This window comes from Hermetia illucens, chromosome 3, assembly GCF_905115235.1.
Source record: "Hermetia illucens chromosome 3, iHerIll2.2.curated.20191125, whole genome shotgun sequence".
Taxonomy (NCBI): Eukaryota; Metazoa; Arthropoda; class Insecta; order Diptera; family Stratiomyidae; genus Hermetia; species Hermetia illucens.
In genome coordinates, this window is record NC_051851.1 from 29,317,216 (window position 1) to 29,340,208 (window position 22,993).

General features: G+C 41.1%; 1 protein-coding gene across 1 annotated transcript; it reads right to left on the minus strand.

The window, feature by feature from the left end:
- Positions 1-20,207: 20,207 nt before the first annotated feature.
- On the minus strand, positions 20,208-21,880 carry LOC119651664 (homeobox protein unc-4 homolog). The gene is made up of 3 exons (XM_038055353.1): positions 21,694-21,880; positions 21,507-21,576; positions 20,208-21,439 (listed from the first exon to the last, which is right to left on the minus strand). The coding sequence occupies exons 1-3, from the start codon at positions 21,769-21,771 to the stop codon at positions 20,574-20,576; spliced, it is 1,014 nt and encodes a 337-aa protein (XP_037911281.1). The 5' UTR covers positions 21,772-21,880; the 3' UTR covers positions 20,208-20,573.
- Positions 21,881-22,993: the final 1,113 nt, after the last annotated feature.

Sequence of the window (22,993 nt, forward strand, 5' to 3'; positions counted from 1 at the left end):
GGCCGACAGACTACTATAACAATGAAATCGCGGAGCCTTCCTCTGTATTCCTTTGACTGAAAAGATTTTGTCAGCGATCCAGAGAGGAGTCGAGAGACAGAACGAGTATTGCACCCCAAATTTGCGGATATACATTTGAACGTAGGATGAAGTATTTTTTTGAAATAATAAAAAAGTTGTTTTTTCTTTTTCGTTGGTGTCGATATATTTATTTTGTAAATACCGATATTTCGGGAACCACTTATTCCCTTCATCAATTTTTATTATTTCAAATAATTAATCGCTGGGAACACCGCATAATTACATTCAGGTTGGATAAAGGTTTTCATGGAAAAGTTGAAGGAATAATTTTATGAAAGGTTGGTTATCCAAAACAGTTTTTAAGATTTTGTGTAAAACAAAACCTTATTCAAATCAATTCACTTTCTGTATGTCTATTTGTCCGTCTGTATGTCTGTCATGCGTACTTTTCTTCAAAATATGTGATATATGGGAACTATGAAAACTCTCCTATACAATGAGTGACATAAATTTACGTTCAGTTTAAAAGGGGATTCCCCATACATGCAAAGAGCAAATCTAGAAAAAAAATTTGCCACCGAATATAGTCATGTGGGATATCAAACCAAAGGTTACTTTTCCAAACTGACATTAATTTTAGCGTAAATTGCAAAATACGCAAGTAAGAGGCCCAAATTTGCACATTGCAAGTAAAGGAGAACTTGTTTAGGGTGATGCGCATGTATGAAAACTCTCAAAAACTGGTCTCAAAATATATTCCACTCCGATATCCCATTCAAATAAACTTACTAATAGTATATTACCAACTTCTCGAAATTGACTCAAAAACCAACGTTAAGTTCACCCTAGGGGTAGTAAATAACAAAGAGGATAGGGTAGCATAGAGGAGAGTATTGTGCGTAATACTGCCAAATTTGGTGGAAATCCGACTATTACTATTAAAGCTACAGCAATTCCAACTTATCAATTTCGCACGTATGCAAATAAGATGCTAATGTCATAATTAACTAATCTCGTTGTTTTACTTTTCCACTCGAGGACCCTTGCGTCGAAATCACTTTTCGATTCCATCCCCGTTTCGTCAAAAACAAGGTTATCAAACATGTCCCCAAATTCAGACATATCCCCCTCTTATTTTCCCTAAAGCCAGCTCTTGGTGCATTTTATGGTTTTAGAACAGCAAGCCCTCATTGCCGCTCAAACAGGTGGATCGCTACCGTCAAGGCTTCCATAGCATTCACTTATAATATCAATATCTACCTTAGATTCGTTCAGGCGTTCCAGAGTCCTGAGCGCATCTGGAATGATTGAGGTTTACTTGAATTAAGGGGGTCATTCCGTGTGTCGGATCCGAGGAATCGACTTTTTTTGCATCAATTATATCTAGATATAGTGTAGAATATATGGGCAAAGTGATTTTTTGATATTATGTTTCGTTCGGAAATTACAGTGTCACATACCAGGTTTATGCCGATCGTGGTAATAAAGCGGGTATTTATCGGTCCAAATGACGTTCGAATGACTTCGCTAAAATCATAAGAATTGAAGCCAAGGCTTTACATGTGTTTCTTCAAGAAACCTAAAGTTTATGGACTAGGTATAGCAGATTGGTCAGTTAAGACTTTATGGTTGAAAATCGCATTCTATTTTTGAAATGCGTTTTTCTCGAAACTGCATGTTGAAAATCTGCTACCACTATAGCCCAAAATCTATCCATCGAAATTTTTTGAAATGTACTCGGGTTATTCAGAGCATATTTCTACGGTCCACAAACTAGGATAATTGCGATTCATTTGGTACTTGAAATAATAAAAACTTGTTGTTTCTTTTTAGTTGGTGTGAATATTTATTCTTGCAAATACCGATATTTCGGGAACCACTTGTTCCCTTCATCAGTGATAACAAGTTTCAAGAACTTGCAAGAATCTTGCAAATACCGATATTTCGGAAACCACTTGTTCCCTTCATCAGTGCTAACAAGTTCTTGAAACCATTGGTTCCCTTCATCAGTGCTAACAAGTTTCAAGAACTTGTTAGCACTGATGAAGGGAACAAGTGGTTCCCGAAATATCGGTATTTGCAAGAACAAATATTCACACCAACGAAAATGAAACAACAAATCATTGGAAACACCGCATAATTTCACTCAGATTCATTTGGCAGTTTTTTTTTATTCATTAAAGAATCCTTAAAAAAAATCCCAAAATTTACAAAAATTTCTAAGAAATGCAAAAAAACGACCTTCACACGGGATGATCCCCTTAACCTCATTTTGTCATTGCTGTTAATGCTTTTCTATGTTAAGCTCCAGACATTTTCCACTATCGGCAATGTTCTGTTTGTGCTCATCACATAATATGCATTTGGAGATCTGGCAACATCACTTCCGACTTCCTCCTGCTCCGTGGTACCACCACATCGTATTACTCCCGGGATGGAGTTAGCTCATTCTAACTTGGTCTCCTTTCTTCTATTCACGACGTGCATAACTGCGCTTTGATCACATGCCTATCCTCCTAACATGCTAGCATCCTCCGCACCAGATTTTCTGATACTAGCAACTCCCGTAGATTTTTCTCTAGTTACCTCCCTATTTCCATGAATCTTGGACAGTAGAAGAATACATGCTCCAGGCCCTCTGGAACTCAATCGCAGTTTGGACAATCGGATCATGTATTATGTTTAAACGTCTATAGGTATTGGAAGTATCCTCCATGCCACGCAAGAAACCGGGTATGATTATAGTTGATCCCACAGTACCGTTTCTCAAACCACTCCTTGCTGGCAGCGATGAGTCTGTGTATCCACCGACCCTTTCCCGAGCGTTCTCAACTCTATTGCCATCTATCTACAGATCTCGGCGTCCTTTGTCTACTATAAAGGAGAGATGGACCTGATGTCAGGATATTAATCGGCATCATGCCCGAGACGACAACCACTGCATCATCTGAAATAGTCCTGAAGGCAGAGCGCACTCTTCGATCTGTTCTTTTGTAGATCGCACTTAGTTTGTTAGCGTTAAGTGAAACTTGCAAGAAGATCGAGCTCACCATCCTAGCAACTAGCAAGCATACTGCACGTGTTGTTCATAATTAATATTAGCGTCGATCATCACTCCCAAGTATTTGATGTGATGATATGAATACGGGCATAATATTTTCTTTACCGGCGCATGGTGATAAGGAAAGTTACCGTTTTTTCCTCCACAAGCATCAGAACAAAGCTCTCTAGCCAACCCTTAGCAGCACTGGTTGCTTCGCGTAAATATAACTCAGCATTTTCAAGATGCGACCAAGCCAGCATTAACCCTATATCTGACTTCACGGAACCCATACTACCGATCTGAGAAGCTCTCGATAACCGGGAGTAATCTATTGTCAATTAGCATTTTCTCCATAGTGTCCAAGAGAGATATAGGTTTGTATTAATCTGGCTTACCTAGAGGTTTACAAGACTTAGGCAGGAGTACTAACTTATCGCCTTCGACATTCCTGCTTCGACCAACTCGGCGAACATGTTCGATGTGGATTTCACGGCAAGATTATGGGCCGTATTCGGTATTCCATTTCGACCCGAGGCTTTGCTCCCTCCCTACTACAGCTGGTCTCTGTTAACTGGCGGAACTGCCGTTACATTCAGGGGTTAATGATCGTCCTCTGAATTACCCCATCATGATTCTATTGGCGCTGACCCAAGGGTTAACGTACGCTACCAAACAAAGTCCCTTAAAACATTCCCGCTTCCATATAGGCGCGCTTTTTTTGCCCTTGATCGATTCTGCGTACCATCCTCTAAGCCACTCTTCTGGCTCATTGGAAGGCTGATCGAAGGTTGGCACTGGTTGGTTCACTATTCCACCACCATCTCCTAGGCATGGAGCCGTCTCATGCTTTGCCAAAGCATTGTACCTCATCGACCGCTTTTTCGGTAGAGTCACCTGCTTTATTAGCTTGGTCTAACCACAACTCAATGAAGATTTGCTCATCTAAGTGTTTCGCAGGCCAGATTGAAACATTAAATTCATGAAGAATGTACTGCTCCACCCCTTTTCAAGGTTTTGTGTAAAACAAAACCTTATTAGAATCCATTCAATGTCTGTCTGCCCATATATCTATCTGCCTTGTTGTCACACCCGATTTATTTGGAAACGGCTAAGGCTATTATCATGAAATTTGGTAAGAACATATGGTCTATGAATCTCTTTACATACGGCAAGTGGCATGTGTTGAGTGTAAGAGGGGATCCCCATAGATGTAAAAGAGGGGTATACATTTTGCTTTTCACAGATTATGGTCATGTGGGGTATCATATTGAAGAGCTCGATTAGTACTTTTTGAAATTGATATCATTTTATATTTATTGATAGAAACATAGGGTAGTGAGGGCTCATAATGTATGCCCCGAAAGATGTAAAAGGTGTCGTTCTCAGAACCTATCCAACTGAAGAATCTGGAGAAAAAGGTTACAATACACAATTTTTGAAAGTTTGAAGATACAACTATTATTAAGAGATTAGATTTTCGTCTGCTACTTGCAGGCCAACCTAAAATTAATAGATAGGGAGTAGCTTTCGCCAATCTATAATTTTTTTTGTTTTTAATACATATATTATATATTTCGGAAGCGACATGCCCCCTGTTATCAACAAAATTGCAGAAGATCCAAATTTTGTGCTTCATGTGAATTCATCACAATCTAAGACTTGTATGACGTCATGATCATATAAGGAATGTTTTGAATTTTTTGGTGTGTATTTACGAATGGAAAAGGGTTCACAGGAAATTTCTCACACAAGATGAACACAAAGCCTTTATGCCGGAAGTGTTCAGCTTCCGGTTTCCCGGCTATTAGCGAAACTGCCTAGAACTATTTAAATAGGACGAACTAGCAGATTCCCAGCCCCTTCCTCCCACTAATCACTAGAAGTTTTTCCTTAAGTCTACCATTTTCTTTTAGATCAATTAGGTACGCCCTGGCTAGTCAACGTTATCTATCTTTGGGCGCGAATCAGATGGTAATTTGTCCTCAACGTTCAAGTCATACGCCACCCAACCACCCAATAATTTCATGTATTTACATATATTGTTGGAGATAATTTTTTGGCATGAATGGCATTCATAATCTTTGATAGAGATTATATAGTGTCTTATTAGAACACAAACGACGACTAAGTATTTGTCTGTCAGTATAGAATAAATCTTGTCAGTTTGGTTGGAAGTTCGCGGTATCTTCACCTAATGGGTTAGTGAGGTTCATTGTCTTCCACGTAAATTTAAAGCATTGTAAAGCGGCTACTACTCCAATAATCCGTTGAATGGATTGCTACATTTATATATCTCATCAAAGAACTGTGGATTATCTGTAAAGAACCTTCATGAGAGCTATTCAATATCATAAGAGTGAGAGCATGGAGATGGTTGTAGATGGCGATTCTAGGGCTCACAATATTCATTCGATGACCATATGAGAGATCACGAAGCGAGAAGTAATCCATACAACAGCAGTATTTCATGGCACAGCCGCCTGCATCGTAATGGGGCATCTGCAGTCGCTGCACTTTGACAGCGGCGGGAGATAGGTTGGGCAATGTACAAACCAACCATAGGCACCCAAACTACGATCCCTGGGAGGCGCATCGAACCCATTACCCACATGGTGAAAACAGCCCCAGTTAACAACTTGACTGAACCTTTGAACAGGGGAAAACTATAAGGGCGCTCCTCAACTAATCTCAAAAGAAAAGCGTCAGACCGTCTAAACATTGAGGAACCGGTATCTGTTTAAAGAATATTCCTAAAATCAGAACGTTGGATACGTAGCCATACGCAGACCCTCAGCATGGAAGTTTAAACATGCAACAAATCGTTGGTGTGGATGTGCTGCCAGTAGTTGTTTAAACAGGGCCAATTGAACGAAATGTTTCTGAAGTCGTCGGTGTCAGGCTACTAGATCGTTGTCGGTTGCCAAAGGTTTACCAAAGGTTTATCTCCACAATGATGGGAGTAGACTTTTCTTGGCACTAACCGTCCACTGTTAACCGTGAGCACAGGGTACTGAAGGATAAAATTGCAAAGGTACATACAGCCGAATGGAAGAGCTGGAAGTCCTATACTCGCGCGAAAATTTCTGTGAAAGAGCTCAGAACTTGTAGGTCGATCTTAATAAAGGTGACATGAAAACTCTAGTAGGGTTTCTAGCGCGACACTGCTCCCTAAGCTATCATATAGAGGAAATTCGGGTGCAATCTGTGCTATATACAGTAAATGTTAATAAGAAGAGGAGATAATTCTGTATTTGTTGTTTGGCTAAATCAGGCGAACATCCCGCGGTAATGTTTTATTAAACAACGAAACAAGGGACGTTCTTCATTAAAAAGTTGTTGGCAGATTGAAGTGCAAGTGTGGCAAACAGATACTTTAGGTGACTGACTGGAGTGACACCGTATACCTGTAAATAAAGAAACTTTACTCCCGATCACTTCCGTGCAAAACACGTATTTCAATTAATAAGCATATTTAAGAAAAGGAATCTCGCATTAAATGTACTATATTTTCTGCCGCCAGAAAGTCCTTGAACCAATCGTATCCACTGGAAAGATTTTTTGAATGTGTGGGAACCCCAATCCAATCAAATCCAACGTAAAGTGATAGGTATTCATAGTTCCAATATTTCCACCAAATTTCGTGGCAATAGGTGAAGATATATTCACCGCAACATGAAAGCTACTGGAGCCCTTCATTCCAAACTCACGCAAATCAATCGGCGTCCTTTCTTCACATATTATAGATCGATATGACTCCTCAACATTATTGGCAAATTGCCAATAAGCCACGGCGAAGGAACTGTGCTGGCTTGGTCAACCGATGGTTCACCATTCTGTTCTAGCCCCGTAAACATCATCATCATCATCAATGGCGCAACAATCAGTATCCGGTCTAGGCCTGTCTTAATAAGGAACTCCAGACATCCCGGTTCTGCGCCGAGGTCCACCAATTCGATAACCCTAAAAGCTGTCTGCATCCTGACCTACACCATCACTCCATCTCAGGCAGGGTCTTCCTCGTCTTCTTTTTCTACCATAGATATTGCCCTTACAGACTTTCCGGGCTCGATCATCCTCATCCATATGAATTAGGTGACCCGCCCACCCCAAGCAGTTGAGCCGGGTTTTATCCACAACCTGACGGTCATGGTATCGCTCATAGATTTCGTCGTTATGTAGGCTACGGCCAAAAATTCTTGGGAGGATTCTTCTCTCGAACGCGGCCAAGAGTTCGTAATTCTTCTTGCTGCCCGTAAACATGGTAGAGAATATATCTCACGGGGAGATTCGTATGAGAAAGAGGTGGTTTTACTGAATAAAAATAAGCAGCCTTGTTCCAATAATTAAAAGAAGACAAGTCTCAAAAAAGATTCTGTAATAAGTTTAAGCTGTCGTGGTTTAGTACCAAGAGGCCAAATCTTGCTAAATCTGCAGAGACTTGATATGAAAATGATGGGCAAATAGAAAACTGCAGCGATAGCGAGTGGGGCGTAGTGTGAAACCAATGAATTCCAAAGTATTATTATTCAATTGTCTGGTAAATTGAGTGGTCCAATGGTAGACCTGCAGGGCATGGGTTTTATCTACGAAATACTATGCGAATTACTTTATTTTAATAATAGGATAGGAGGTTTCCGTACACAACTTCATATTTGGTTAATCCCGAAATGTTAACCAAATAAAGGTATTTAGTGAACTAATGGGAAAATTTCCACGAAGAATTTTCCCTTAACTATTAAGAACTTAAATCACATCAAAAGAAGGATGACACTGAGTAATAAAAAACTAAATTTTCACTAATTTCACACAAATACACATGTCGGGAATTGAAATGAAAACAAAATTTTTAACCACAAATAAAACAATTTCTATATTTCAGTAAAATCAATTAATTAACCAACATTGAATAGCATTCCAAAAAGAAAAATCGCGTTTATTTCATATTTCAATCTCACCCCGAACCGCTTAATCGTACGTAAAACGCAGACAGACTGTTTCCGCTCCTGTATCACTCCAAAAACGGAATCCTGGGTTTGATGATTTCCTCAAAGACCACATGACTGATATATCTGTGGAAAAAAGGACAACATTCAAACACAATAGTTTGCTCATAGAAAGTGCAAGTTGCAAACACTAAAGGATCCCCGGAATGGTAGAACAACGGCCTCCGAGCATTTATAACGAAGCAGAAATGTCAAACTCGATAATTTATTACCCGGTTACGGGAACCAGGACTGTATAGCACGCTGTGCACAATATGAACAACGGCATCAGGACCAAAGTCAAAAATCGTTGTGTAAAATGTAAGTCCGGTTCTCGTGTTCGAAGTATTTGGCGCGTTTTAGATAAGGGATGAAAAAGGACTTCGTAATCGTAGCTACTGTTGTTGGAAAAAAGGGAATTTTAAGTCGAAAGTTGAACGGAAAATGTCAGGAATGAGTTTTCCCAAGCATATAAGCTCAATTGTGTTGCAATAAAATCTGGAGAGGTAGCTTGGTCTGTGGTGGAAAAGTATTTTTAATATAAATTTTTTTCCTCGCAAATTTGCACGAATTACCCATACAATATAAAAAGGGCTTTAGAAACTCAGCCTTTAACAATATAAGATATGTAACTCATAAAAGAATTTTCCAAAAGTGTCAGGTATCCACTTTTCTAGCCTTATATGAGTATAACCATAAAAATGACAAAATGATTTGACAGAAGCAGTATCACTCTAAAACCCTGTTTCTCATCAGCAGTGAGAGAATTATATATTCATAGCAGTAACTGGAAAGAGAAAATAACCATTACGGAAGCGTGATAAAAAATAATAGTATCTGAAAGTTGTGCAACGTGAATGACCGTGTAAAAGCGAAACAAACTAACCTACCAGAACTTCGATACAGTGCAGTTTGCAGGGCCTCAGAGAAGAAAATCGGGCATGGAGTGAAAATTGAGGAACTCTGTACTTAGGATTTCATTATATCATTGAGCACCTAAGAAAATCAACCCCGCCCTAGTTTCAAAAATGAGATGTCTTCTTGTGGAGCAACATAGTCCATTCTGCTCTATGGAGCGGAGGTATGGGCTGATGCCCTTGGCAAGGAGGTTTATCGTAAGCGCCTTACCCATATTCAGAGACAAGGAGATTTGCGAGTGGCGTGATGGTGACCCAGAGAGTCATCCCCGATGACCTTCTTCCTAAGGAACGTAAAGCCGTCTACAGCCAGAAGAACGTCAACGTGCATTTGCCGAGGGACAACTCTCTTGGAAAAATGAGCCCAGAGGCGCAGTCCGGTTCATCGCCAATTTAGATCTGTAGCTGAACCGAAAGCACGGTGAGATTGACTATTTCCTTACCTAACTTCTACAGCATGGGCATGAAGGTTTTCAGTCTTACCTGAACAAGATCTGCAATGAAGTGGCGGACGACGCTGAACTCACCTTTTTTTCTTGTGAAAGTTTGGAGATGGCTTTCGTCAGCAACTTTATGCAGACAACGTTGTCAGAGAGATGCTGAAAAGAGCGGTTAAATAGAGTTGTGTTATACATTACGCTTGGATTCTTCTTGTTGCGAAGAAGATTGAGCTCAACAGGTGGATAGTCCGGATGGTAAGGGATTCCCTGAGCTAACGACCCCTTCCTCCTCTTTTCCCCCGTTGGTGAAAGGATTTCTAGTAATCTATCAAACGGTTTCAGGCTAAATCTCTGATGGCGGGGAGGCTTTTAGTGCGTGATTCGACAGAGTACGGTTGCAGGAGTCACTCCCACTGTTTGTAAACGCATTCACCTATCCTACTCAAAGAAAGAAAAAATTAGGCACCTCTATTGGCTGGTATAAAGTTTTTTTAGAGACAACTACGGTTTTATCCAGAGCAGAGGCAACTCATCAGACGGTGCTTTTGTCTCTGCCGACACTGTCGGTATAACTTATTTTGGTGAATAAATTTGGTGTTTATCCCAAAAAGAGAGATCCGTAGATCGCAAGAGTAGAAATCAGTTACTTCCCATTTGGTCCAGTCCGTGCATTAAACACGATTATGAAAATCTAAATAGTAGTAGTGAGCTCAATTTATAATATGTAATCGTTTGGAACATTCAGATCTTCACCTATTATATACAAAACTTCACATGATTTATATGTGGGGCTTTACGATCATATCAGAATTTAAAAAAAAAACAAAGAATGAGGTCACAAAACTTGTGACCCGAGTATCGCAATCAATATGTCTTCTGCCTCAGGCTCATTCGATTTGTCTTCTGTTTCAGGTGTCGATAAAGTGCACCCTGTAGTGCTCTCCCTTTACCTCGGTTTTTTCCGCCCAGTAAATAAAGAGATGTTCGGCATGAGCTGTATGAGTTAAGAATGATGGAGGGAAAGGGTTCTCTTATGGGGGTTGAAGAACTATTTTTTTCTTCGCAGAGTTAAGTAAAAAAACAAGAAGCAAAATGAAGATTTTTCTATTCCGAGGTAAGGCAGAAATATATCAAAAAAAGGAAATATAAAATCAATTAATAATGGCTAAGAAATGAATGATAATAAACTAAATAAAATGCTAAATTATTATCTTAAAAGGCTTCCCTATATATTTATATATAAATTTGCTGCAGAGCCAAACTCGTCAGATACTACCTCGCCGTAGCCCCACAAGTCATCGTGAGCGAAGGCGGCGATTTTGAATCGATATAATTCATATCCATGTCGCGTTTTTGAAGTAACATGTTCGGAGCCAACAACATCTGCAGCCACTTTCAGTTTCATTACTCCGCAGGGTTAACGTCAAACAAGCATTGAGGCTTTGCCACCTGTCATTATGGGAAGCGTGTTCCCAGGTTTTGAAAACAGAATTAGCCAATGCTTCTGATACTCCAATTGCTGGTTCTGGTCCCGGCATAGGGGACATTTCCCCCTACGCCACAGTGATCAGGTACCTAGATTAGTTCCACCGCATTGAATCTAGAGATAGAGTTCAAACGGTTTCTGCATTCCTGAACGATTTTCGAGGTGATCAAAGAACTACTTAAAGCCCTTAATGCAGCTTGGCTATCACTGCAGATTGCGATGCGCCTGCCCTTCAACGGCTCGTCAATCACCCTGTTTGCCGCCCTTAGGATCGCATAAACTTCGGCTTGAAAAACTATTTCATATTATCCCAAAGAAAAGCTGCACCGGATGTCGTGTTTATTGCACCAATGATACCCAGACACACAGTTCTTTGTAGTGCGACTAGTTTACGGTGGAAGCCTTTTGGTCTCCTCTTAACCCAACATACCACGGGTGTATAAACGAACATCCGCCTAATGATAGCAACGTATATCACATTACCACATGAGGCCTGGGTCCCCATGTGGAGGCAAAGGTCCGTCTGCACAGCCTATGAGCTGCGAGAGGTGGTTTCATCTTTACCTCGACATGTTTGTTCCAAAGAAGTTTAGCATCTAGAGTGGCTCCCAGATATTGCACTTCTTCAGAGAGTTGAAGGGTAGTACCCCTCATCTCAGGGAGGTAAAGTATATCCAGTTTTGGATTAACTGAAAGGCCATATCTGAGGCACCAACTGTCTATCAAATCAGCGGCACGTTGTATATTTCTACACGCGGTTCCAAGATCCCGATCAACAGCAAACACAGACGTCGTCAGCACAAGCTTGATCGTGTATTGGCGAATTTTGCAGTTCGCATAGTAGTGATTCGATCAGAATGCTCCACAGAAGTGGGGAAAGCACACCTCCTTTCGTTACTTCTGTTCTCAGATATCGATCGACACCCACCTCAGCGCACAGCAATCTCTATGTAAGCATAGCATAATAATAATCCATATTGGATCAGGGCCTTTAAGTGTGTTAGAGTACTTTATTGAAGACCGTAACGGTACACTACAGTACACTGTAGGAGGCAATGTGGTCAGCATTGCGCTCGCCCGAGATTATTACCCTGATTTGACTCAGGTACTCATTCACAGCTGTGTCGACTGGTATCCGACGTCAAATCACGATACAAATCCCACTGCCACCAATGAGATTTGAAGCGTGACCTTCCGTACGTCAGCCTTGTGTTCTAACCACTCAGCTATCCGGACACTATTAAGAGTTCGAGACCACTTGATTCTGCATACGCCACCAGATCCCTAAGCTTTTGCGTCGGTGAAGGAAACAAAGGGTAAATAAGCGGGGGCAACTATGATATTTTTCCTCTCGCCATTTATCTGATATTGTACCATGACCGTATCTAAGTTCTGGGAACAAGACTGTTTCAGTATGGTTGCCTCTAACCGTCTTGACATCAGGACGGAAGCTCTCGGTCTTATGGATCTTTCATCGTAGAAAATCCTAGTCCCCTTTACTGATCCAGTGCCACAGATTCTGTTAAATAGAACCCATGGCTCTTGGACCAGAAAAATGTTGGGGAAGTCCTGAAGCTTTTCAGCCTCGCTGCCAACAGATAGGAGGAGGCTTTGGCATGCTGCAGGTTGATTTGACCAATCTTTACGTTTTTCGACATAAACTTAGATGCCCTCGCACCGAAGATGCTGCAATTTGATCTATATTGTGTGAGTCGAAGCCCATCATTGTTCTTCGCTCTCAAAATGCAGATGATGCTCTACAGTTTCCTGATATAACTGAATTTCAATCTATCTAGTAAAAAGTGGAGCCCTAGTGCGGAGCACAATAAAGCGTTGGCCACAACAGATGCTTTACGTTTCTTGCGCTCATTCCCGCTGACAGAAGAATCTGGTGCGTCCAGTGTGGTTCTCACCGGGGTTTCCAGTTTATCCCCACCTTTCGGCGCAGATCCCGTTTCCTTGCGTCCGATTTCTCTGGACGTTACCACACAGATTGCTATAAACGATATATTGTGAAACCGATGATAATGGTGAAAAAATATAAAAATAACAAGGAAAGGCCTGTATGTAGTGAAAAGGAAGAACGACGTTCTTGATTAATTATAAGATATAGGTATATAGATATGTAAATAATGATTGAACAAATTTTTATTTGCATATAAATTTGGTGAGGGTTTGCTGTTTCTCGGTTAATCCTTATAAGGCATCCCCTAATGAAGTCATTATGAACGTAAATTCTATCGAATACAAACAATACCCTGGAATTCGAATGGTTTCCTTTCTCGCCATCGGTCTCGTTTTGGCCTGACATTGTTACCTGTTGGAGATTCGCCATTTTTATTGACCTAATTATAATAGCTCTTCCTCCATTGGCTACACTACGGATGTCGTGTTGGAAGGTAAGAAGAACATTCGGAAGTGCGTGAAGATGCGTTAGATCAATATGGATGGACAACGTTTGTTTATTTGGGATTAGCACAATATTGATATCTTTGATAAGTAAGTACATACGTATATCTAGAGTTTAGCAATTAATGAAGGAATACTTTGCATTTTTTGCTATGTAAGAATGGAAAACATTTCACAGCGCGTTCCTCACACAAGATGAACACAAAACCTTTTACTCGAACCCCCAGCGTCCGATATCCCGACTTGTTTGTTGATTGTTTCTTTTTCTGGACGGAATGGGTTACGTGCTACTTTACTGTATTTGCAGTCATATTAAAAATGTTGGTTTAATTCCTGAGGACCTTTTTGCGAAACACAGGCTTCGACGTTCAATCAGTACGAAATAGCGAGAAACAACGTTTGCTTTGGATTACTTCTAAATGACGCTGGTGCCATCTCTGTGTGAGCTTGTTCAATTTTCGGTTTATTTTCAACTGAGGAATGTTGGATAAAAACAGGTTCGAGTTTGCAATTAGTTTCTTGAGGTAATCGTTAAATCAAAATTGTTCAAAAATAGTGAAGTGGATTATATTCGTACAAGCAATAATACAAAAAGGGGTTAGGAAAGCAATCCTCTTAATGTATAAGTCTGCAATAGGACAAAAGATATTTGCATCCCAATTTTCATAACAATTATAAAGCAGAAAAGAGAATAGGGAGAGGTAAGCAAAGTGCTTTTAGCATTATACAAATTACAAATATAATCTAGAAAATTATGGATAATTATTGAAATACAGTAGAACCCCGATAATTTGTATGGTCAAGGGACTGACGATTTGATACAAAACATCGGAACTACGAATTATTGGGAGTGTAAAATAATGAAAATTAACTGGAGACCGGTAAATGTTGTACGAGTTAGTCGGAAATATGAATAATCAATGTACGTATTATCGGTATTCCACTGTATAATAAGCTTAGTTATAAGCAAACTGTATTTTCAAAACAAGTTGTAAGATAGATTGTCGCCACATATACGCAAAATAAACAACTGTAGCTTTTATGGTCCAATTAATTCATATATTCAATCTAATTTTTTTTTTAATTTGAATGAGCAGACTTTCGTAGAGGTGTGGTTAGATCAACCTGACAAAGCAGGCGCCTCTACAGAAAGAGCCATCCATCTGGCTCAATGCATCGCCAAAGCATGTGACGCGTCCGTGCCTTGGAGGTGCTCATTCCCCAGTAGAAGACCAAACTACTGGTGGAATGATGAACTGACCGACCTTCCATCAGCCTGCCACCGAGCCAGAAGAGCGGCTCAGAGGGCGGTAGGTAAAGTCGATCAGGCAACCCGCGAAACCCTCAAGCTCGCCATCCAGGGAGGCAAGTGGAAATATCTTAAGGAGCTCTGCTCAGAAGCGGACGTAAACCCGTGGGGAAGTGCTTATAGAATCGTGATGGGACGATTCAGAGGCCGTTCATTTCCGCCTCTTGCTGAAAATCATTCAGGGGTTATTCCCCCACCAAGAGGAGGGCACCAACACATTCCAATCGCCTCTGAATATGACTGCAATTCCGCCAGCCAACAGAGACGAGCTCTGCTGGGGATCTGCGGTAGAATAGGAGACAATAAAGCACCGGGTCTGGATGGAGTACCGAATAAGGCCCTTAAGCTTGCCGTGAAATCCAGGCCGGACATGTTTGCTGAGTTATTCGAAGCGTGCATGTCCGAGGGAATATTTCCAGCGGTATGGAAGCGGCAGAAGTTGGTACTTCTGCCTAAGCTTGGTAAACCTCCAGGTGAATCATCCTCATACCGACCCATATGTTATTTGGACACTGTGGGGAAAATGTTAGAGCGGGTAATCTATAATAGATTATTCCCGGTTGTTGAGAGCCAAGGCGGCCCTTCAGATCGACAGTATGGATTCCGAAGATGCAATCCACGGAAAGGGTGCGTGGTAGTAAACCTGGACGTGAAAATGCACTCAATTCGGCCAATTGGAATCTAATACGAAAATCCCTAGCGAAGGTTGGTATTCCCGCCTGCTATCGTCGGTAGTTATTTAACTGAAAGGAGGTTCTGGTAAGACACTTATACAGACTCCAGGAGTACGTTATTTCCGCGGGTGTCCTGCAGAGCTCCGTATTGGACCCACTACTGTGGAACATCACGTACAACGAGTGTAACCCACAGTGTTGGGTTACGCTGACGACATAGCGCTGGTTGCTGTCGCAAAGCATCTCAAAGATGCTGAGTTGTACTCAAGCAAGGCAATCAGTACTGTTAAAAGTTGGCTAGAGAGAAGAGAAAAAGAAGAAGAAAAAACAGAAGCGGTCCTTATCACTAAGCCCCGGAAGAGAAATTACGCCTGTATTAGAATCGGTAATCTTATCATAATTTCCAAGCCGGCCATCAAATACTTGGGATGATTGACAGGGAGCTCAGCTATAAGTAACGCGTGTAGCATGTTCGCGATAATCATCCGCTGCTAGTATGGCCCTGGCGAGGATGATGCCGAACCTGGGAGGGCCACGGCATACCTCTAGGTTGCTTATTGCGAGGATTTTGACCTCAATAATGCTCTATGCGACCCCAGTTTGGAGGTAGGCGTTGCAGATGTCAGTTAACACTAACAAACTGAGTGCAGTCTACCGGAGGACAGCCCTGAGGGTATGTTCTGCCTTCAGGACTGTCTCAGATGATGCAGCATTCGTTATCTCTGGAATGATGCCGATTGACATCTTGGCAGATGAGATGGCGAATATATACAATGCGAAGCCAGTCTCTCCCTTATTGCAGATGAAGAAGCCTGAGAGGGAGAGATCCGTAAATAGATGGCAAGAGCGGTGGAAACGCTAGGAAAAGGGTCGGTGGACTCACAGGCTCATTCCTGCCATCAAGGAGTGGTTGGAGAGGCGACACGGTGAGATGAATTATAATCACACCCAGTTTCTCACGACTGTCCAAATTGCGATGGAGTCCCAAAGGACCTAGACCATGTATTCTTCCACTATCCGAGATTTGTGGAAGAAAGGAGGAATTTAGAGCAGACTGTAGGAGAGGTGCTGGTACCAGAAAATCTGGTGGCGAAAATGGTAGCACATCAAGAAAATTGGCAAACTAAACTTCGAAAGGCAAAGGAGTGTGGTCACGTGATTTAATACCTTACCGTGGTTCTGCGGGGCAGGGAGGGAGTCGGGGGTGGTTTTAGTGGGTAAAAATCCCACACGCTGGTGTCCCCAGACCAGTGTCTTTTGAAGATTTCCACCTCCTGAAAAAAGACAGACAAACAGATATTGAACCGATTTTAATAAGGTTTTGTTTTGCAAACAAAACCTTAAAAGGGGCTGGGGGGAAGTAGATTTTTCATGAATGGATTTTTAATATTTCATTCGAATGTCAATTATTCCCGTTAATTATGACGTCAGCATCTAATTTGCATGGCTTTCTAAGCAGTTAATTCGCGCGAAATTGCTTGAAGTTTGAACTGCTATAACTTTGGCGTTAATGGCCAGATTTCCATGAAATTTGGCACGTGTATACGAAATATTATCCTTTATGCTGGTGGACGTCCTAGGACGAACTTAGGTTGGGGTTTCAGTAAATTTCTAAAAGTTGATAATATCTTCATCATCATCCTCCCAAGCCCAGGTAAAGGAGGAGAGTTTGAGGCAACGCACTTTGTACTATCCTCAGTAAAACAAAAATAAAATGCTGAGATCAGGGAAAGAGATAAATAGAGTACAGTTGGAGTTATTCCACTATGCTAAATCCTACCCGATCTCTTTTGATGACAGGTTCCGCGACAGGCCGACCAAGAAAATGCATACAATGTCGTTACAAACATGATGATTGGATTGGGTCAAAAGCCTCGGAGAAATGCTAGGACGTCCACCTCAGCTGACGCGGCAGGATGGACCCCGGTCCTGTCGAGAAATGGGCAAGGGTTCTTGACGCATGGACGGCGCCAGGACGTAAGCAAGTTAGTCCGAACAAAACAAATACGTGTCTGCACGCTAAATGTTGGTACCCTAACTGGACAGACGGAGGAACTCGTAAGAGCCCTTCGGAAAAGGCGCATTGATATCTGCGCTCTCCAAGAAACCCGATGGTCAGGTGCCAAATGCTGCGACATTGAACGCGAACGCGGTAAAAATGGCTACAAACTTCTCTATTTTGGTATCCCCCACACTCAATATGGTGTTGGCATTGCCATCTCAGAGGGTTTCCGTGATGCCATTAAAGAAGTCGAACGATTTGAGGATCGGCTGATGAGGCTCACCATTATATCAACTGATCGCACTATTCACTTCTTAACCGCGTGCGCACCACAGACAGGTCGACCTAATGCGGAGAAAGATGCCTTCTGGCAACTTCTCGATGAAAAGACTTGTCACGTCCCTGTTGACGACTATATTATTATTGCCCGCGACCTTAATGGTCATGTGGGTAACAGGGTCAGGTCAGAGGGTAACAGGTGCCATGGGCGACAGGGGTTCGGAGCGCGCAATGAGGGTGGCGAGTGTATAATCGATTTTGCGGACACCCATGACCTTGTACTTATGAATACATCGTTCATTAAACGATTGTCTCATTTTCCTACATTTTATAGTGTGAACAGTAAAACGCAAATTGATTATATTCTCAGAAGACGCCGATATTTTACCACTGTCGTTGATTGCAAAGTCGTTCCCTATGAGACCTACGCACCTCAACATCAGCCGTTGATTGCCGCCCTGCGAATTAAGCCACCGATAAAACAGCGTGATGAACGCACTAGCCCGTCGCGCATCAAATGCTAGCGATTTGGTGAGAAGAAAAAAGAAACGATCTCCCTCATACGATTGCCGACCATTACGAATGTGGAAGAATCGTGGAACCAAATGAAAGACCACAAGGTCCACAAAGCAGCCTCTGCAACCCTCGGGGTCACCAAGCCGGGTAAGCGGTACATCAACCGAGATACTTGGCTTTGGAATGATGATGTTGAAATGAAGGTCCGTGAAAAGAAACGCCTCTACCACAAATTTCTCGACGATAAAACGCCTGCTAATTGGCAAATTTATAAGAATGCCAACCGGGAAACAAAGGAAGCGGTCGCTGTCACCCGAGCGAACCATTTCAAAAATCTTTACGATAAACTAGAGACTCGGGATGGCGAGAGAGATCTGTATCGACTTGAACACTTCTGTTGCGTTAATGACAAGAACGGTACTTTGCTTACCAACCGTCGAGCCGCAACGGATAGATGGCGAGAATACTTCGAACAGATTTCAACTGAAGAATTTGCTCACCCTCCACTTCCACAATCATTGCCGACATTTGGAGCAGTCCCACTTGTCAGCGCAACTGAAGCCGAGGAGGCAATAAAACGAATGAAATCGGGAAAAGCCGCAGGAACTGACGACATCGCATTTGATCTCTGGAAAGCGAATAGCTGGGACCCAACAATGTGACTCAGTGAATTCTTGGTGGTTTTGAGTATTGGCCGACTGTGAAAGACAATGAACGGCGCCTTGCGGCAATGGAGACGAAGATGTTACGTTGGACTAGTGGCGTAACAAGTTTGGATCACATTCGAAATGAGGATATCCGTGATCGATATGGGGTTGCATCGATCGTGAAAAACTGCAAGAGAGGCGCCTTCGATGGTATGGTCACGTAATTCGCGCTAACGAGAATTCACCTGGCAAGATTGGTCTGAACATAGAAGTCTATGGTAAACGACCAAAAGGCAGGTCGAAACGACGGTGGCTTGGTACGCAGGCTGGGGATTTCAAAGCCTCGAGATTGCATCCAGATCAGGCATTTGTCAGAGCCAAATGGCGAAACCGATCACGACGAGCCGACCCCGCTTATGAACGGGACAGAGGCTGAAAAAAAAAGAAGAATGGTATCAGCCAATGGAGGACTGCGTTATGAAATTGCTTCATGGCAATTTCGTAACCTGGATGAAGTGGCGTTCCAAAACTGGTGTTCTTTGTGATCGACGTATCAAATGTAAAAATTAGCGCAATGTCGCCCTGTATGGTTCTGAGTGTTGACCGACTATAAAAGATAATGAACAGCGTCTTGCGGTAATGGAGACGTGGTCACATTTGAAATGAGGATATCTGCCATCGGTGTGGGGTTGCACTAATAATAATATGATAATAATAATTGTTGGCGCAACAATCCATGTTGGATTAGGGCCTTGAAGTGTGTTAGAGCACTTCATTCAAGACCGTAACGGTACACTAGGAGGCAATGTGGTCAGCATTGCACTGATCATGGAAAATTGCGAGAGAGGAGTCTTCAATGGTATGGTCACATAATTCGAGCTAACAACAATTCACTCGCCCAGATAGGTCTGAACAACGAAGTCGATGGTAACCGACCAAAATTCTGAGCTTCGATGCCTTTGACTATCTTCATGTACTGATGACAGTTTAATTTAATTTTCTGTAATCTGTTCTGAATATTATATTTTATAAATTAAAGATTTCTTCTTGAATAAAAATGGAAGACTCTTATGAAAATAATGGTCCTATCTCCTGGCCCCAGTAGCGCAGAGTAGTGAATCATTTTCATCTTTGTACTAACAATTGCCTAGGTCGAAAACAAACTTGGAAGAGAGTACGACTCACTAAGGCTTAAGATTCCAGTCCTGACAAACATGTGTTTTCAGGTTCTCTTACTACTGAGTCAAAGGCAATAAACAATGACGACCAAATCAGATGACCTTTTTTATCCTATCTCTTGCCTAATCAAGTGGTTATCTTACAAAGATAAGATCAGGAATCTGTTCCTAAAGTTATCTGTTTCTGAGCTAGATATGTAAGTGAATTTTGTCTAGTTGTTGAAAGTTATGAAAAGCCTCTGGAAAAATAAATAAAATATTCGGGGATGATATAGTCATTAAGTAGTATAAAGTAAACACAAGGTTTTAGGCCTAAACTTATATTTATTAGAGAATGGTGAATCAATCAATTAAATGGTACTAAGTAGATAATATATAGTTAAATGTAAATTAAAATAAGGTTGGTTAGATAATTGGAAATCACGTAGTGGTTGCGGAACGTAGGATGCTCGATCACTAATCATTTCCAGGATTTTTTAACTACACGCTAGGTGGTTAGATATATTTGGAAGACCACAATTATGACCGACCATTATACAGGAGTACATGCTCTGATTCTTTACATTTTAGTACATAGCAGGGGGAAAACTTACAATCTCTATTGCTTTAATATTAATAAATATTTCTTACTTGGAAACATAAATGACTAAATTACACTAAATCAGTAGTTTCAATCCCAGAACGGGCTACAATATCGGAAATTCCCCATTGTCGGAAAGAAGCCACCGTTGGGGATGTAACCAGTACTATCAAATTCATCTTTGGAGGTAGTTGGTGGAACACTGTTGTTGTTGAGGTAAACTTCGTCATCTGTTTGGTCCATTTGGCTCAGGATGTCGAATTGCTGTGCGGGGAAATTCCATTGCTGTTGGGGTTGGGGCTGCGGGTAATTTATGGCCATGCTGTTGTACGGTGGAACTATTGAGTTATTGGCTGGCCGAATATTGGACATCGCTGGATGTATGGCGGTTGTTTGTACTGCTACTTCTTGCTTGATTAGCATCTCTTGTTCCATCTGCATTGCCGATTGCAATCGAGCTATCGACGGCTGCATCAGTTGTTCACAACAAGCTGTAGAAGGTTGCAGTTGCAAGTTCGATTGCAAACAATTTGTTGAAAACTGCGTTTGCATTGGTTGGTGCATTGCACTCCCCATCTGTATATTTCTCATCTGGTGTTGATTCCGGAGCGGTAATTCCTGCGCTAACATCAACAAACGGTTAACAATTTGCTGGTGATCATCACCGTCATCTTTCTTATTTGATGGCCCAGGTGAATGTGAATTATGCGTATCGTTGGAGCTAGCTCGTGAATCGGGTCGTTTCACCGGCACCTTTTTAACTTCACCTCCATCGATCTTTTTGGTTTTCATTCGACGGTTTTGAAACCAAACTTTCACTTGCCGTTCTTCTAATTTCAGTTTCAGAGCGATGTCAACTCTTCTTGATCGGGACAAGTATTGATTTTTAGAAAACTCGAGCTCCATTTCTTTTATTTGCAAACCGCTAAACGCCGTCCTCGTCCTTTTGGTTTTTTCTAAAGGAAAGAGAAACCGTGTTAAAACTGTATCACTTATTTTCACAGTTATATAAAAAACACTCACTTTTTGTTGAAGCCAAGTCATTTTGAATATCATTCATTTCCATCATACTAATCCCGATGACGTTTGGCAACTGGAATTAAAGATAAATAAATAAATACACAATTCTGAACGTAATAATCATTAAATTAAATACACTTGATTTGCAAATTAAAGTCGATATAACGAACAATTTGAAAGCATAACCAACCTGCTGCGCATAGAGTGAATACTCGGGTGGGGGACCCAAAGCCTTGCAATAACTCGCCGGATTCATTGTCGAATACATTCCGTAATTTCTAGTTAAAGAACTTTAAACTCAGCGATGTTGAAGTGTACAGGACGGTATTCGACTACGAAGTGATTAGAATTTTTCAAACCTATGTTTTTATATGAGGAAAATCAAGCACCCAGGCATACCCCTGCCACCAGAGTACCCGGTCAAGCGACCTTCACACATTCCTACCTGTCAAAGGGTCCACTAAAAGCTGACCGAATTCACTAACTGCAATACGCATAGATACCTCTTTTGCATTACTATAGGGAAAATTCAGACTTAGAATTTTATGGCATCCAAGTTTGAGCTGGGATTAGGTAATAAACTCCTGAAGATGGCTTTGTAGTGTCGCCAGTTTACAGGATAAATCCGTTAATTTCATAATCTGGCGTTCAACCTTTCTTCGTCGAAAAATTAGGTCAAGTTAGTTACGTTTCTGTAGTGAAATTTACGCAATTTATTGATTTTTTTATTATTATATTATTGACTCTTGCATTAATTTTTGATTTTATAGATTAAATTTACAGGAAAATTCGGAGAATAAAATATTATGATCATGCGTAATAACAGCGAGTGTTTTTCAATTTCCCATATTTTCTCTAATTTCTTTCGTTACTTATTGCAATCTCTGAAGATTAGTTTGGAATTTCTGAATTAAATATTTTACACTATGCACCGCATTCTTAAAGAAAATCCATATAATTATTCGGGTATAGCCCTATAGACAAGAAATAAAAAACAGGATATGAATACTGTGTTTAAACTTTTAAGAAACTACCATGCCAAGCCTTCACATTTACCTGGAATTTTTATGGATGAAGAGAACGCTTTTAATTTAATAAATCTCCCCTGGACCAGAATGATCATATACTTTTTACTTTTGCAGTCAGCTTTCATAAGGGTTAAGTTTTATTGGAGCACGTTTATGACTGGGGATTAAGGGATTTTACCTTCTTTCACTCTTTCTACCTGTTAGGATCTTTTGAGCTCGGTTCGTATTCTTACTTCTGAAATACTAAGAATGCCTGAAACTCATTATTAATTTCGCTATGATGGCTCGGTTTAGTTATATATCTACATATATAGATGTCGTCGACTTCGATTTGCGCCTATCTGCTTCAACTTTGGTAACAACTATCTTTCAGTAGAAGCACAATGAGAATACATTAAATATTGTTGGGCGCATAAGATTGCAAATAGTTCCTTTCCCTTTGGAAACTAAGAAACTAAGATA